This window comes from Stegodyphus dumicola, chromosome 7, assembly GCF_044657685.1.
Source record: "Stegodyphus dumicola isolate Sdum_Otavi_A_Nest chromosome 7, ASM4465768v1".
NCBI classification, from domain to species: domain Eukaryota; kingdom Metazoa; phylum Arthropoda; class Arachnida; order Araneae; family Eresidae; genus Stegodyphus; species Stegodyphus dumicola.
In genome coordinates this window covers 83,044,502-83,061,664 of record NC_140774.1, presented here as the reverse complement: position 1 = coordinate 83,061,664, position 17,163 = coordinate 83,044,502, and the positions used below count along the sequence as shown (strand labels likewise).

The following is a 17,163-nucleotide window of genomic DNA, read 5'->3' as shown; positions in this document are numbered from 1 at the left end:
TCTCTTTGACTAGGGCCCGAACTAGATTACCGTTTACCTTCGTGGTGTAATTGGGAAACATAATCCGGCTAGCAATCGGAAGGTTTAAAGTTCGAATACTGAAGAGGACATTGTACATTTTTCCCGTCTACCATTCTAAAATAAAATGCCTATTATTTCTACACACTTATCTAGAATAAAATACCTTAATTTTAGATCTAAACAGTAAATTAGGCAAGAAAATTGCTTAATATGTTAATAGGCTTTTTTATTTAAAAACGGGCTTGCGTTAGTTATTTCTTGCATATTTAACTTGATAACAAGTTTAATTTAGAATTTCTGTAGTAAATTTTTGTTAAATTATTTTATAGTAAGAGCTGCGGGTGCATAGTTCACATTTCATTTACAAAGCCACTGCTTTTACCTATTAAAATACATCTATACTTCGTTATTACCAAATCTCGATAAACTCATTTTACAATTTCATTAAATTTAATTGATTTAGATATCTGGCCAACAGAATAAATGGGTTTTTGAACAGGGTTTCGGTGCACTCCAGTTAAAAATGATTATTGAATCTGTTCGTCTATTTTTTATGCGATAACTGTAAAAAATATTCTGATATTTATGTAGCACTCAACACGTATGGTTCTGCTTTTGCTGGAAGGAAATATTGCTGAAAGGACCTGTCTAAACATTCCACCTTATTTTTAAGAAGCCAGCTCTGCACATGCTGAGAAATGTCATAGAGATTATGTTCATCATCAAGAAAAGAAAACGCTGTAAACATAATAGCTTGACTTAAAGCTATCTATTGTTGATAGGGTCGAATTCTTCAGAACTGTCCACGTGCAAAAGGTAATACATGATTAGCTGTGGAATGACTAACGAAATAAGCTCCGCCAGACCACAATTAAAATTTTATAAAACCGGAAAATTTCAGAATATATACTTCATTCAAAATCAAGATTTCAAGCCATTACTGAGAAAACTATAGCGGATTTAAATTGCAATCAAGCGCAAATATCTTATCAATGAATGCAAAGAGACTGTAAAAATAGATGGAGAAATCGAAGATTTTATCCGTAATGGAAATAATGACACTTTCGATGAATAAGATAACATCCCTACCGCATTTTTGAAACAAACCAGAAACTATTTGCTTACATTAATATTCTTATCAGTTTTCCTATCCTTTACCTTATTTAAAAAGGGATGCCGATGAATAATTCATAGTGTTATGCTCCAATTTTGTTCGTTTTGCTTTTCATTATCTTAATTTTAATATGAGCGATGTTTTCTTTTGCACTTCTCTCTGCTACATTATATCAGACAGGGGTAAATGTCTCAAATCTGTTTCAGTTTAGAAATTGTAAAAGACCAATGGAATGTTGCATATGAAGGTATTAAAATAATAAATATTTTAAATATATTCGACAAAATCTGAAATTTTAAAATTTAAGGAAGAAATTTATGAATTTGATAATTAATCCCACAAATTATGGAGGAAAATGTTTCTTATATGTTAATAAACTCGTTATTAAAGCATCTACAATTTCATTATCAACACAATAAAAATAATTTATTAAGGTGTATTTTTTTAGTTTCTATATGCATTTAAAGTTTTTTTAACAGTAAATTTTAAAATGTAGTTATTTTTCTTAGTCTTCACTTTTTTCACTTTAAATTATTAAACTATTAAAATATTTATCTGTATATATAAAGAAAAAAGTCTGTGTGGTTTGTTCAGAAATAACTCAATCACTACTATAGCTCATTGTCACCAAACTTTCAGCAATTCTTTTCGACCTAGAAAAGGTCGACGTCCACTTTTTCAAAAGAAAAAAGAAGTAAAATCAGAGATATTAATTAAAATCTCTTAAACCGCTAATTTTCGCCCTCGTTTTTTCTAGTGGCAAAAGTGTTGATATCAGCAACAACGGCTTCTGGATATAATGAAAGAGAATTAGTTTATTTTTCTGTCGAAATTTTTATGTGGGTTTCATATCGAATCAGAAATAATGATGTATTTGTTTTTATTTTTGCTGACCCAAATGGGAAATTCCATATGTAATATGGACATATATACCATATGATTCTATGATTACGTAGTCGGTTGTGGCACATGTATTGAATATTACTTTGATTCTTTTGGCATTTTTTATGCATTACAATAAAGCATCGTATTCCTTATGACGTGTAATATACTGTTAGACGAATTTTCAAATGATTTCATGAATATATATACAGAATACAAATACATATACAGAATATGAATATATATTCGTAAAATAGCATATATAGTTCATAACCAGTGAAATACTTTTGGGGGTTTGTTATAAATATTGTTATTATTTTATTATGTTATTCTGCATTCATTTATTAGCTTTATAAAATTTTATAAAGCTTATATTAGAAAACTGTAAAAATGCACTGTCAATTAAATAAACACAGTAAGCAATTTATATTTGAAAAGTTTAAATTTCTGATGTAGAAAAGGTATATCGGAAATTTAAATTTACTTAATTTCACCATCACCGACCTTTGATTCGCAAAAATGAATTATACATAAAATGTTTAGATTTTTATATTATTATTTGCTATTATTTTTTGCTAACCAATTATTTTATGTTTTGGATCTTTACTGTCACTTCTTGTTTCCGTTTTTTTCACCAGAATGTAAATGGTATAAAAAGGTGTGGTGTGGTGTATTTAATTATGGAAAAGCACAGCAAGGTTGGTTATTTGCCTAAGGGAAGGGATGCCTTCGTGGAGGACTTTCTAAGAGAAACTGGCTCGTATGCACGTTACACATGGGGAAATCCACGAAAGCACCCATGCAGCCACCCCGTTCGCGTGATTCGAACCTCGGACCGAACTACCAGTGTTCAGCGACTTTACCGCTCGGCCGCTGGTGGGCCGGAATAGAAAGAGATAATATTCAAAGGAAGGTTTTCGGGAGTTTAATTCAAAGTGCGTTCAGCCTCTCGAGGTTTTGCTAGCTCGAGAGACCTCTACTAGGTTTTCGCTAGCTCAGATTAGATTTCCTTCTTCGGCTTTGCATTATAGTGCTGATATTTAAATACTTACGCCGGTTATATTTGTGAGCCAACTTTGCGTTAAATTGAATTGTGTAGTCTTTGCCTACTAGCTTAATTTTAAATTAGCACTTACTATAAGTTATATTTCCACAAGTGGTTGGCCGAACTGTAAGCACAAGTCGTGCATTTAGGTTCCTTCTGATTTCATAAAAACGTTTGTTTTAAAACTTTCTTAAGATTTTGTAGTTCTTTTTAGACTTAGCCATAATTCTCTTAACATCTCTTAGGAGTTTGATACTAGTTTATGCCACCAAAGCAAGTCAAACATTATAGTGAAAAAGTAACACTTATAGTATTTACCTACAAATACTGAATGTGAGAATCTTTCGTCACATCGCACACATCTAACTGTTAAGAGAGTTCTTCACACACTTTAATTAGCATGTATGGAGTAATGGAAGCAACAGGCTGCTTTAATCCTGCATTCTAACTTTGGTTTCGTTGCCTTTTGCAAGACTGCTGGCGGGAGGCATGTCTTCGGCCGTATGAAAGAAATTAGAACTACTGGCAGGGCTTAAACAAGCTGCTAAGCATCATCGCCAAGTGGACCAGCTGTTCCGTCAGTGGAGAAAAATAACGGCAGCTTATATACAGCAGGCTTAACAAAAGCCCAAAAGAAAAAATTCCATGGGGTCAAATCTGGGTAACTTTGGGAGCCATGACAAATAAGCCCTATCTCTCGATCCACGACGAACAAGCCAGCCAACGTTCTAACCAACCAGCCACGTCATTTAACGATTTTCTTACTAAGGCATGCTAATTAGGAGGCGCTAAGTCTTGCTTCCAAATAAAGTTCCTTCGTTCAGCTTACAGTTGAGGAAACAGCTATGGTTGCAGTACATAATGAAAACAACAACCCATAAACTTCCTGGGATATTGCCTAGAAAACAATGACTTTTGGGAAATATCATCTGCATTATACGTGCTCATGAGAATCCCTAGATGTTAATAGCTTTGACCTGACCTGTTATTAAAATGTGAATTCATTACTAAACTCGATTCGATCAAGAAGTAAGTCTTCTTCCTGCTCAATATTTAGATTGCAAAGTCAGCACGCTTAGCAGCTGTGGTAGGCCTCAGAACTTGTTGCAGTTCTAAACAATTCACATCGCCATCACAGCCCTACTATCATCATCACAGCTAAACAGGGAAGCTTCACTGATACGTTCCACATTCCCTGCAGACTCTAATGATCGTTCCTTATTCAGACAGACAGTTCATTTTATGCACAATGCTGAATTTCATACTACTTCAAGAGCTGTGCTCAACGTCAGCCGGAACAATCCAACTAATAGATAGCTATTTATACAACAGTTATGCAGTTAAAGCAGAACATTTCTGTTATGACTATCTTTATAAGACTACGAATAATGCCCCTTTCCTACTGTCCGGCATATAAGGATTTCAACAAGAAACTGCAGAGTCCATCAACAACAAAACCATAGCATTCACGGACGGCTCCAAAAGAGATGGAAAAGTTGGATGTGCGGACTACATGTCTATGCAAAAGAACCTCAGTAATTGTATAAAATAGCAAGGATACCTAAAAATCAGCAACAGCTTTCATTAAGCACAACTTTCGGTAATAAAAGTAGCACTGAAAATAGCTAATGACCAGAGAATCCCCCATATAATAAATTAATCAGACAGCCAGGCGGCAATATTACAATATTATTCCAAGTTTGAACTTGAAACTTATTAACTTTGAGAACAAGTGGCCTGTTATCAGCATGTAGTTCATTACAGGCGCATTTACCCTAACTTCTTCGCAAAAGCATTTTTACTTGACCGCATGTTCAGTGTGACATCTCTCGCATCATATAACATTTTGAATCCATGTAACTACACTAGTATGCAAAACTAAAGCAACTTTATGATTTTGGCCGAAATTCTGCAAAGCGTCAACTGGGAGGCATAAAATTTATACTACAAAGCCGCAATATAATACTTAAAAAATGAGGAAAGCAGAGCGACAAAAAATGAATAATACGCATACGGTATAGAACGAATAGAAAAAGTTTTTGTTGACAGAAGGGCGTTGGTACAAAAAACTGCTTGGCCAAGTGACAGAACAATGAACTAAAGAGACTTAGTAAGGAATATTACCTCTCTTAACTACGATAGTTGCATTGCACCGTTTGTCGATACTCAACACCAAATTATACTACAAGGTATTTCTCTCGCCCTCTTAGGATGCCGTGGGGGTGTAAAGTTCGGAACACTCGGCACATATTCGAGAGGTCCGTGGTTCGAGTCCCAGCGAGGACACTGAACATTTTCCACGTCTTCCTCCTTCAAAATAACCTAATGTCTCTACAGTGGCACGCGAACTAAAAAAGATGGTGGATGATGATTCTCCATCACCAGGATTTGGCGAACGAGTCCCCTAATCCACAGTCGCCTTTTAAAAGGGGGAGTGTATAAGGTATTTCTACCGCCTTCTTAGTATGCCTTTGTGCTGTAATGGGCAGAACACTCGGCGCGTATTCGAGAGGTCCATGGTTCGAGTCCCGTCGAGGTCACTGCACATTTTTCACGTTTTCCTGCTTCAAAATAACCTAATGTCTCTACAGTCTAACAGTTTTGGGCCTTAAAAGCTCCCATTCTTCAAGAAACATCTGTTTCAGTTATCTGTTGTTCTTCGGAGGCTAAGATCGTGCCTCCAGGCATGTCGCTTAAGTATCCCACACATGTTCAACAGGATTTAAAACAGCGAAGCACCTGGCAAATCCATTCTGTGGATATTTTCACTTTCCAAGAGCGGTTCAACATCATGAGTCCTGAGCTGTCATTCATAAAAACAAAGTCAGGACCAATGATTCCCTCAGAAAAAACGCACGTGGGATAGGATAACTTCATCACAGTAATGATCTCCAGTAAGAGAACCTCTCTCAAAAATGTGAGCTCTGTCGGTCCATTCATCGTAATGCTCTCCATATAAGCACTCCAGAACCCTCGATGGATTTCTTTCCCTGGTCTTAGGAGGATGAAAGCGTGTCCCTACCTTTCGCCATATCAAATGGGGCCGAGAATTGTTTGTCGGACTGAAACGACTCCCATCTGTAAACAGGATATGACTTCGTTGATGAGGTTTCTAATCGTCGAGTTCTCTACACCACTATAAACGGTACCCCCGATGTGCTGCTGTTAATGGTATGTAGCATTCAGGACGGCTAGCTAATAGGCCATCTTCATGAAGTCGTCTGACCGCAATAACCTGGAACTTCTGCCGTCTGGTTTTCGTGCGCAACTGCTGGCACAGCAAGTCTCCCGCTGTCTGGTTTCGATCTCCTTTCCCCTACAAGACGATATATCGGACATCAGTCCCTGTTGGTTTTCTTGCCGACGACCACCGAAATTTCTTACAATCGTACATGTCGTTTTGGAAGGTTTCTCAAGCTTGTGATACAACACTTTTATCAATTCCAAACTCTTGGATGATGGACATCAAACTATGTCCATCCGCAAGCTTGTTAATCATTCTACCACGTATGAAGACACCTTAATGTTTTCTTGCAGCCATACTGTACATAAAATCGTACTTTTACTTGCAGAAGGATACCTAGAAATGCGCCTCTTTTTTTTTTTTTTTTTTTTTTTTTTTTGGTACTACTTTGGTAGACGATTGCATGGATTTTTGGCGATTTACGTTAGCGCAACTGTTGGCGCGATTTTTACAATCGTCAGCCATCTTGAAAAACGCTGATTTTACGCATAGTAAAGTATTCGAAACTTAAAAAAAATAAATATCGTTAAAAGTAATGGATTAATTTTTTGTTTAAAATGTCGTTTTTTAAGATGGCAGGCAAGTGTAAATAAATACATTTACTATGAGTATAAAATACTAAAGTAAGGTTATTATTACTTTCATATAGCAAAGAAGAGAATAAAAACACCGCTATAAAAACATTGTGCCAACGTTTAATTAGATTAAAATATTACTGAATAACATTTAAAACACATAAATAACATTTAAAACACGGAATTTATGCACAATAAGACGCATTATTTTTTAAATAAAATGACAACAAAGTATCGGTTACCATAAATAAATTATCCAGCAATGGGTTTGTCATAAGTTGCATTACTCGCCAAAAGAAAAATCGCCAAAATCCGTGCAACCGTCTACCAAAGTAGCACCCTTTATTTTAGGTTAAGTTGCACTGCCCAAGCTGATTCCTTGCGTTCTGAGTGCCCTGCCGTAAACTCTGATGTCATATTACTGATATTTCCATACACATCATCTTTCTACCGAACTGGTGAAATTCTGGTGCCCGCTCATTCGTACCTGTACCTGGTGTTACTATAAAATTAGAAAGACATGAAATGAGTTGCAAGTTCTTGTTGCATTTCTAATGTCTCAACTTGCAGTATGTCCTTTAGAAGGCCATGATCAGGGCAAACGCGTGGGGGTGGCAAACTTGTTCCCCGCACAAGGGCGCCTTGGCCAGGGGAGCGCCAAAAGTTATAGTAGTTCTAGTTTTTTAATTTAAATGCTACCTAAGTAAAAGTTGTTAATTATACACTTGCAATTTTGAGTGTTTTATATTTTCTGAGCAATAAAATGAGATTTTATTTTTATTTTCATTTTAAAATTATAATTTTATTTTACATTTGTTTTTGGTTGTATAAAACAAAATTTGATTGCCGATACGAACAATAAAAACACGATCCATGTAGAGTTCGGGACGTGTTAAAAATTTAAGACTTTGTAACATGTAACAACAGGAATTGGGAATGTTTTGTAACGGTATGTATTTATGTGCTGAGAAGCTGTTGCGGCTCAACGTCGTTGTTTAGTTTGCCTTTTTTTTTTTTTTTCAATGATAATACACATACATTTTTTTAATGTGGCAATCAAATGTCACCATTCAAAATTATTATTGTATTCTCAACTTAAATATATTTTCATCACTTTAAGGGCACGTGTATTTTACTAATTTTTATTTTCTATTTTTTCTCTGTTTTGTGTGTTTAATAGTTTTCTTTCTTGGTATTTTTGCATGTGGTAAGACAACTCAGCAATGGGCTCGTTTGACCCTCTCAAGTGGCTGTCATTTCTGAATGCATTGGCTCATTTGCAATATTAAAAATCATGTATACATTTTGATTAATTTCCTTGAATTTTAAATACTTTGTATTATTTGTAATAATGATTAAACCATCAATAAATTGCGTCAACAAACTTTTTGTGACTCAAAAAGGCTTTTGAAGCCACGAGTAAAATTTACCTAACCGGTGAAGCCGTGCATCTGCAATCCGTTTAGAATTAATTACAAGAAAACTGAAATTATTTAGCAAAACTTAACCCTTAGCAACAGAACGAAGGTTAAAACAAAAAAAAATTTGTTTTAATCTCTGTACATATTCAAGTTATCATTCTATCATTTCCAATCACTTCTAGATGCAATCAATAATTCTTAGCTTTAAAGACTTCGCAATGATTCTGATAATAAATATGCTATTATTTTATACAACATCATGGTGTGAAAAGTTACTACGTTTTTCATTATCTGAATCAGCGATAAAACAGAACAGTTGATTGAAATACGTACCTTAAAGCATAGATAAATCTCTTTCCATTTATTACCATTTAAACGATTCAGGTTTGAGAGAAACAAAAGTATAATTATTTTAAAACAGTAAAATGCATTTATTTGGATAGAAAAATAAAAGTAAATGGACGATTTTAAGAAATCACTCTAAACTGTGGGGACAGAATATCGATGTAAAGTATATTTTAATTTTTATTTGGCCTGCAACTCCTGTTTATGGTTAATGCTAAAACTGTACGAATCATTATGAAAACTTTATATACTCTTCTTCACTATGCAAATTATTTAGTTGGTAGTTAAAAGATAACTTTAAGAACATTTCGAAATGCAGCGGTATCTTTATCGAATGTCAAAGAATGTTCAAGTTACTCAAAGGGTGAATTCTTTCACACACTTTATTGATTTCGGAAACTATTGCATGAACTATTCCAGAAATATTTTATTTACTTTTACTGGAATGTACTTCGAAAAATTATTAGAAGAATTTTTAGAATGCGATTTTGTTTAGATGATTATCTCTGTTTGGCTCAAAACACGAAATAATTTTTGACCTATTTAACGTATTTTTTTTTTTAATTCTGCATATGTACGCATTTCTATTACAAACTAATAAATATTTTGTAGCGATCTTTTTTCAAAACAGGATTAAAGAGTATTTGTTTATTTAATGATGAATTTTTCGCATATATCCTGACTTAACGATTAAACTTATTATTTTCAGATTTTCAATCTTCACACATCGGAGATCAGAAAATCATCTTCCAAAACAAAAGTGTGTTCGAAAGAAAGGTAAAAAGTTAGTTCGAAATCTGTACAGCAGGCTCACCTGTTTTTGGGAACTTTTCAAAAATCGATAAATGGGCTGCTGATAATCAGGATTGTTAGCAATGATCAGGGCGCTGATACCAATAAAGAAGTGATAAATCAAAATTGTAAAAACAAATTTAAATAAATTAAATGTAAACTTACGCCATCGCATAAATCATTTTAAATAAAATGATTTTAAAAACTTTTAATTTACACCATTTTAATAAGATGCACTAAAATATAAATATTTAGCTATCAAAACAATCTTACTTTTAGTCAGTTATGACGGAGAAAACTACGATATCTAAAACAATTACATTTTATATTTTAGTGCATTTTATTAAAATCTTATAACTTAAAAATTTTTTATATAGTTTATCTTATTCCAATACAGTTTTAATCTCTTCTAATCGCTTTTTTCACATAAATATATTAATTTTCCATTTTTTAATATAAAATAGAATTATTAAGTTCTATGCTACCTAAAACGTGGTATTGAAAGAATGTTCTTATTTCTACTAATATTTTGTTCATTGATTGTTCTATTGGATCACGAAACCTTGTGTTTTCATACTGTAATAAAAAGCTGAATATAATTAGTTCAACATCAGAAATTCTAACAGAATAAGCAGCAGAATCCAAGTTATCAGAATTACTTGTGAGTTGATGCCCTTATGAAAAAATCATCAGTTTATGTGGCACAATATTTATCTTAAGCCCCTTTTTCTACTTTAATAAATTTAATTATGAATAGTGTGACTTTACTTAATAACAAGAACTTAGGCATTTACTTTAATAACAAAATCCCATAGCTCAAATACTTTACTTATAATTATTTGGGCAAGTGTGTTGTTTCACTGCATTTTAAATTTTGCTACAGACAATGCAACTGAAACATTATTGTACTTATTACCCTAACTATAAACCCTTAGCACTCGAGGTCTTTTTCCCTCGAGAAAAGCAGGAACTTGAGAAGATTTTCCAGATATTTGGTGAATTTCTTACAACTAAAAAAAACGATTTCACAGAATTCTAATGTTCTTTTACGTATGAAGATACCTGCGGTTCTGCGGCTCTCCGGATACAAAGGGTATTCTTTGCGGTATTACGTCGGGTTCTACATGCATTATCCATTCTGAATTTTCTGTCTCTTCCACGGAAATACTCTCGTTTTTACAATCACACTTTTTTCCCCATTCTTACAGCTCTATATTCATCATCGCTTTCGTCTTCTGTGTCGTGAAGTAGTCTACGCATAGACTTAATTCTGTTCTTCATCAACGAAACATTGAACTCATCTTCTTTTGAACTAATTCCTTCATCGTATTCCATGCTTTTTTTGTCTCTGCAAATTTAAAATTAATATTCCTGTTGCGACGACTGTCGAATTCGAACAACGTTGTTATACATCGTAAGATGCATGTATAACAATAAATCTAAACAAAAATACTTACTATTAAAGACTGGCAGTTATTTTATATGCATGTACATGAAGCAATATTACCCAAACCAAATCTAAATAAACATCATTACCGCTTGAATCATCGAGTCAAACCGAATGGTGATCGAAAGTCACCTTTCGAGTTACCGCATCAAATCACGTGGTGACCAAGAGTCACCTGCCTACTGCAAAGGGTTAAAATTTAAAACTCATTTTACTTCCATTAATCTAACAGAAAATCATTAAAGTTGCCTTATGAAGTGTTGAAATATAAGAAAAATAGAAATTACAGATTTAAAAAAGTATAAGATTAATCATGCTTTTTTCACCAAAGTAAGTTTGCTAAGAATTATTTTTTTCCCTGAGAGAAAAAAACGTTTCATACTCCATTCTGTTGTTGTTGCTCATTCACAAGGCCTAGCAGAGGTAAATCAGGTCCATAAATAACATTGTGCACCCTAAAGAAATCCAGATCCAACAATGGATTGTCAGTAAGATATTGCCTAAAGAGCCGCATGCAAGCAACAATGTGATCAGACTCCATTCTTCATTAGCATTGAGCCCTACTAGTGGAAGAGTGAATAAGACAACAAAACGTTAATAGTTTGACCCGGGTTCGAAGCCAAGCAAATGAGTAGCTTCACTGCTATGAACAAGAATAACTGTCCAAAGAAACAGTTTTTTAAGTTAGATAAAATAAATAGATCTTAAGAAAGACATTTTATATTTGAGAAAGCACTTATATTTATGGAATGAAAAGGTATTAAACCTATAATTTGATTATAAATTATAAATAATGTGTTTAAATTACTATGAGCGGCATCGTTATAACTTCTACATAAATTGAAAAATGCTATAACTTATGTTGTTGTTGTTGACTAATGCTCACTTGTCTAATCTATAGTCAGCCCAGGCCCACGAAAATCCTCGTTGCAAGGAGAGCAAGTTTTACGCCTGTCGTTGGCGACACCTTACAGGTTGGCAACACCTTGAGCACCTTACAGGTGACAGTGCAATTTAGCTCAGTTCCGCCCCCCAATTTTGATGAAGAGCACGTCGGGATGATGGGTTCGAGGATCTCCCACCCCTTTCTTCCCCTACCATCAACCTCTCGAGAGGACTTTCGGCTCGTCGCATATTTAGAGTGTCCCCATGCCGCACGGACACTATACATTTACAAACATCCATGCCTTCTCCGTGATTCGAGCCCAGGCCCTTTGGCATGGCAGCTATAGATTTTACATAAATTAACTTTTTCCTGAAACTTGAGAATTATTTACGCTTCCCCTTTCTGGGGTAAGCGCAAATAATTCTCAAGTTATTCCTAAAAAAGGAATAACTTGAGATAAATAAGGTTATTTCCTAAAAGAGGAAGAAAAGAAAAAGAAAGAAAGAAAATAAATTGTTGAAAATAACAACATAAATCAACAGAATCAATGTACAACTTCTCTTCTGTTACTAAATGCGATTTTCACAATACAAAATTAAACGAAAATTATCTGAAATGAATCAAGCGATAATATATTCTTTGTTCGTATTTAATTTTGACTCATCATTCTCCGAAACAAACGATCATCTAATCTCAGGTACTTATCAAACCATTTTTGGCCGATATGTTTTCCATAATGTAAGCATGTATTTGATATAAAATAAAAAATCAATATTTCATAACTACCGTTGCTCAGATAAGAGTATCTCCAATGTCGAAGGTCAGAAGAGGTCGATTAAATTTTTCCCCTCTTTGCTTTCGCATTTCAACCTTGTCTTCCCTCGATCCATGTACATCCTCAGAGAATGAAGAAGGCGGAAGGAAATAGCCAGGAGAAATCCGAGCCACGGCGATGTTGTGAGTATACCTGATAATTTCGTTCTACGAGAAGAAACAGGTGGTTGATTTAAAATGTTGTGAGAGATGCTTGAAGTAAGCAATTTTAAAAAAAAAATGCGTATTTCGGTTTGTTGTGACACTTTGATTAACCCAATTCAATGATTCGATAGAAACCCTTTTTAGGGATTCTTAACGTATCTATGAAACTTTAAGACTTTTTTCTTTTAACTTCTTCCTTTTCGAACCAATCATTTCAGTCTTGTTCTTAATGGACTTATATAAATGGAAGTACTGGGGCTATATATTAAAGGAGCAATGCCTGCCTGGAATACTTTTTAAGAAAACTAGTTTCTATTCCTACTTGACCCAAATCTATCGTCAAAACATTAAATTACTCTTTCGACCTCTTTATACCTATTTCCAAAATTTAAAGACAAAAATTGTTATTTTACTTTATTATTCTCTATATATAACAAGAATTGTTATTTTACTTTATTTTTCTCTGCATATAAAACATATTCTTTAGCTATTGAGAGCATTTTCAAGTTATATACAGTGCATTGTTTATATTTTTGAAGACTAAACTGCATTTTCAAGGTTAAAAAATACTCGGTCCGCATTTGCACAAAGCTCTAATTAGCGAATAAGTCAAATCAAACTCGGCAATGATTTCATCTCCAGACGCCAAGTTTGTGGTTCCATAAGTCATTTTTCTGAGTCATCTATTCTAATGTTTTTGAATAGCCATCAGAAACCACATCTATATCTGTTTGTCGTTATCGGAAAATTCTTTTCCGCGTCTTTGTTTAAATGACCCGTCTAATCTTGTATTTTATTGCGAAAAAGATTCGAGTAATTTTTTTTTCCCTTTAAAAATATGCAAAGGGAAATAGCAGTGCCAAAAACATAATGCAGCGGAGAAAATATGCGGGTAAATACAGGTCGTACACATAGACCTAGCTCTCTAGCTCTATGGTCTTACAACGAAAGTTAAAAGTTTTATTAGTGCCGCCATCTATAATCTTGTTGAGAAGTTAAAAATTTAGTCAAGAAAACAGTCTATCGAACCAAGTTTCCTCAGTCCAACAATTTCAAATTTGCTGTGGTTTACGTAAATATTTTTTCTTCGGTAATTTTTCTGGCTAACATCACTTATAATTAAAGCAAATTGTAAAAAAAAAAATAACTGCACAACGATGTTGTCAGTAAACAAAAGGAATTTACCACTGCTTTAAATAATGAATAGTCTATACCCATTGTTTATTTCTCATATGGATTCTAGTATAATCATGAAAGGGATTGAAATTAACTATTGATGTGAAGCCATGGGCGAAAATGGCGACAGAACGGCTTTATAAACTAGTGCTACCTCAATTTTGAACGAGGATGGGAAAAATCATATCTTTCAAATATTTACAAACGTAAGTTATTATTTTGTTTATATTTTATTTTTATCTTTGAATAATGCGTGCTGAATTTCATTTTGACGTATTTGTAACTGAGCGATTTTTCAGTAGTTAGGTTCTGGCAACAGCAAAATATTGCTAAGTCTGTTCTATTCTTTTTAATTTTAAGAGTAATTTTTATGCTTTGTTCTTGAGTTATAAGATGAGAAGGCATCTTTTTGTGATATTTAAAGATGCACATATTGAGTTTCGATGTGCTTACGTCTAATAAATGTGTTTTATTAAACAACTTGGAGTTTTAATGAATCCTTATTGACTTTGGAGTATTTTTGAGAGGCAATTATTTGTCAACTGGCGTCCGCAAGAAAGGATTGGAACTGCAATTAAAGTAAGCAATTTGTTTTCATTATTTTTAAGTATGGCAGCTTTAAGACTAGCACGTAAGCAACATCGTTAAGTATTTCCTAAATCGTGTAATGAATTTGATCAAAGAGAAAATAATTTTAGTGAAGAAGAAAAAATTTTAGAATTAAGAGTTATTCAAGAGAAATCAAAATTAATGATTTCAGCTGAAAACGATTTTAAGCAAGAGCTATGTAAACAAGTTATTGATGAAAAAATTATCGAAAAAGAGGTTGATGAGTCAGAATCATATTTAAATATACGGGGAAAGTTAGAATATAAGATGAATAAATTATTAAAAGCGTCAGAACAGAAAACTGGTTTACATATAGGATGTGCATCAATTTCGCAAATTCCTAATACAATGTTACATTATCTCAAGATAAAATTACTAACATTTAATGGTGATTTAAAAAATTGGCTTAATTTTTTTAGGAACAATTTAAGAAAATTGATAAGGACCCTAATATTTATATTCAAGATAAATTTACATATTTATCCCAGGCTATGCAACAAGGTTCTGTTGGAGAAGAATTAATTAAAAGTTTCCCGCCAAGCGGCGAAAGTTATGAGAAAGCTGTAAAACAATTACATGCGCGTTTTGGAAAGGATGAACCGTTAATTCAAATTTATGTAAGAGATTTGTTGGCTTTAATACTTCAAAAGGAAAACACAGTAGGGTGGTCTTTAAGAAAACTTTATGACCAGTTGGAATCTAAGCTTCGTGCTTTGGAAGTTCTAGAGGTTACTAGAGATAAATATGCAGCTATGCTTTTTCCTCTTGTTGAGTCTTCTTTGCCTGATGAGACGCTTAGAGCATGGGAACGTTACCGAGCAATTAATCATAGATCCAGAGATTTAAATCCAAAAACGGGGGAAATTCTGAACAGTCAAAAATAATCGAGAAAAGTGACCTAGATTATTTACTTGAATTTCTTCAAGATGAAGTAGAATCGGAAGAGCGAATATCTCTAGTTTCCCAAATATTTGATCAAAAGAAGCCAGGAAAATATAATAACAAACGCAGTGTTAAAATACCTTTTTGAAAATTAAATCAGGAATACTAAATCGAAATCTGGCAATCCATTGTCTGTGCCTAGTACTTCCGAACTGTTTACATGAGCTCAGGGTAAAAATTGTGCATATTTTGTTCAAATCCTCATAATTCTTGGGATTGTAGGAATGCAAGAAATATACCTCTAAATGAGAGGGAATCTATTGTTGGAAAATCGCCTTGCTGCTTTCTCTGCCTGAGACATGGACACCGAGTAAAGAAATGTAATGAGAAATCGAGTTGCGTACTATGTGGGAAAAAGACATCACGTCTTTTCATCTCTTCCTGTCCTGCTTCAATCTTTTCTTGATCTGCTTCAATCTTCTCTTTGACTGCATTCACCTCCTCTTTGACGGAATCTTGGCCCTTTTTCATTTTTTCTTTAACGAATGGCATCTCTTTAACAGAATCTTTCATCTGTTCTTTAAATGATGCTTGGGCAGCTTCCATCTTTTCTTGGAATGCAGCAAAAGCAGTAATAAGTACCTAAATTGTTCCTCCATCGCTCTAGTAATTGGCATTCAAACCCCACTCCTGATGCCAAAAATTGTTGCGTGCGTACGGGTTCAGTCGAATTGAATGCACAAGTCCGATGAAAAATGGACAAAATTTATTATTATCACAACAAAAATGCTTACGTTTCCTCATATATTCTTTCAGTATTACAATAGCTCACAGTATCGTTCAACTACTCAAACGTTCAAAAGAAGTTAATTCAAAACAGCTAAAGAAAGCTAATCCGCGAATTCGCTACAGTCAACAAGAGCAGTTTTCTAAACAACCTCTTAAAACAACAACAAACTAACCATCTGCTGACTAACTACTTAAATGCCAAATTCGTAACACTGCCCCCTTTCCAAGGACCTGCACGTCCCGGGCAGTAGAATCCCTGGACAGGAAGCCGAACTTACAACTAAGGCATAAATGCAATAATAAAAATTACTCTTCAATAATAAACAAAAAAAATTAACAATAAGTACACTAACTAAAACAAATCAAATACACATTTAGAAACAGAAAGGACCATGGTCTTACACTATTTACAATACTATTTACAATTATATACACTACGTACTATGGCCATAGTAATGAGCTAACTTGTCGGAATGAACGACTTTAGGTTTAGAGTTCGAAGACTTACGGATCCGAACCACGACGTCATTCAGCCTGTTCAGGACCATCCTAAGGGGACTGTAATTTAGACCTCAGTCCTTTTCTTCGAATCGGGTCCCACAACTACACCTTGTCTCCTTTGTTGGATCTATGTCCAGTGGCTCGTATTGTATCTGGTCTTCACTTTCTCCGTCGCCAAGTTGACTCGCTTTCCTGTGGAACGGTACATCACTTCAAATCGGGCCTGGACATCTTGGATGTATTCCTCAGGCGATGAAGGCGCATCCGTATGGCGATCAAACAGGCGGTCACAAGGCAGACGAAGGTCTCGACAGAAGAGCATCTGAGATGGAGAATAGCCGGTAGTCTTGTGTTTCTCTGCGACTCTAATATGATTTCGGCAGCTTTCTGAGTAGGATTTTTCACATGAGACGTCGGGGTTTTCAGGCGATGATCATTTTTGAAGATGGATCGTCA

The 17,163-nt window shown here is 34.2% G+C and overlaps 1 protein-coding gene across 1 annotated transcript in view; it reads left to right on the top strand.

Annotated features, from left to right (window-relative positions):
* The first annotated feature begins 12,584 nt into the window (after positions 1-12,584).
* Positions 12,585-17,163, top strand: part of LOC118181642 (sialin-like) — a 67,770-nt gene continuing 63,191 nt past the window's right edge. The window contains exon 1 of the mRNA XM_085820537.1: positions 12,585-12,729. Within this exon, the coding sequence (XP_085676663.1) occupies positions 12,678-12,729 (52 nt within the window). The 5' untranslated portion in view covers positions 12,585-12,677. The remainder of the gene's footprint in view (positions 12,730-17,163) is intronic.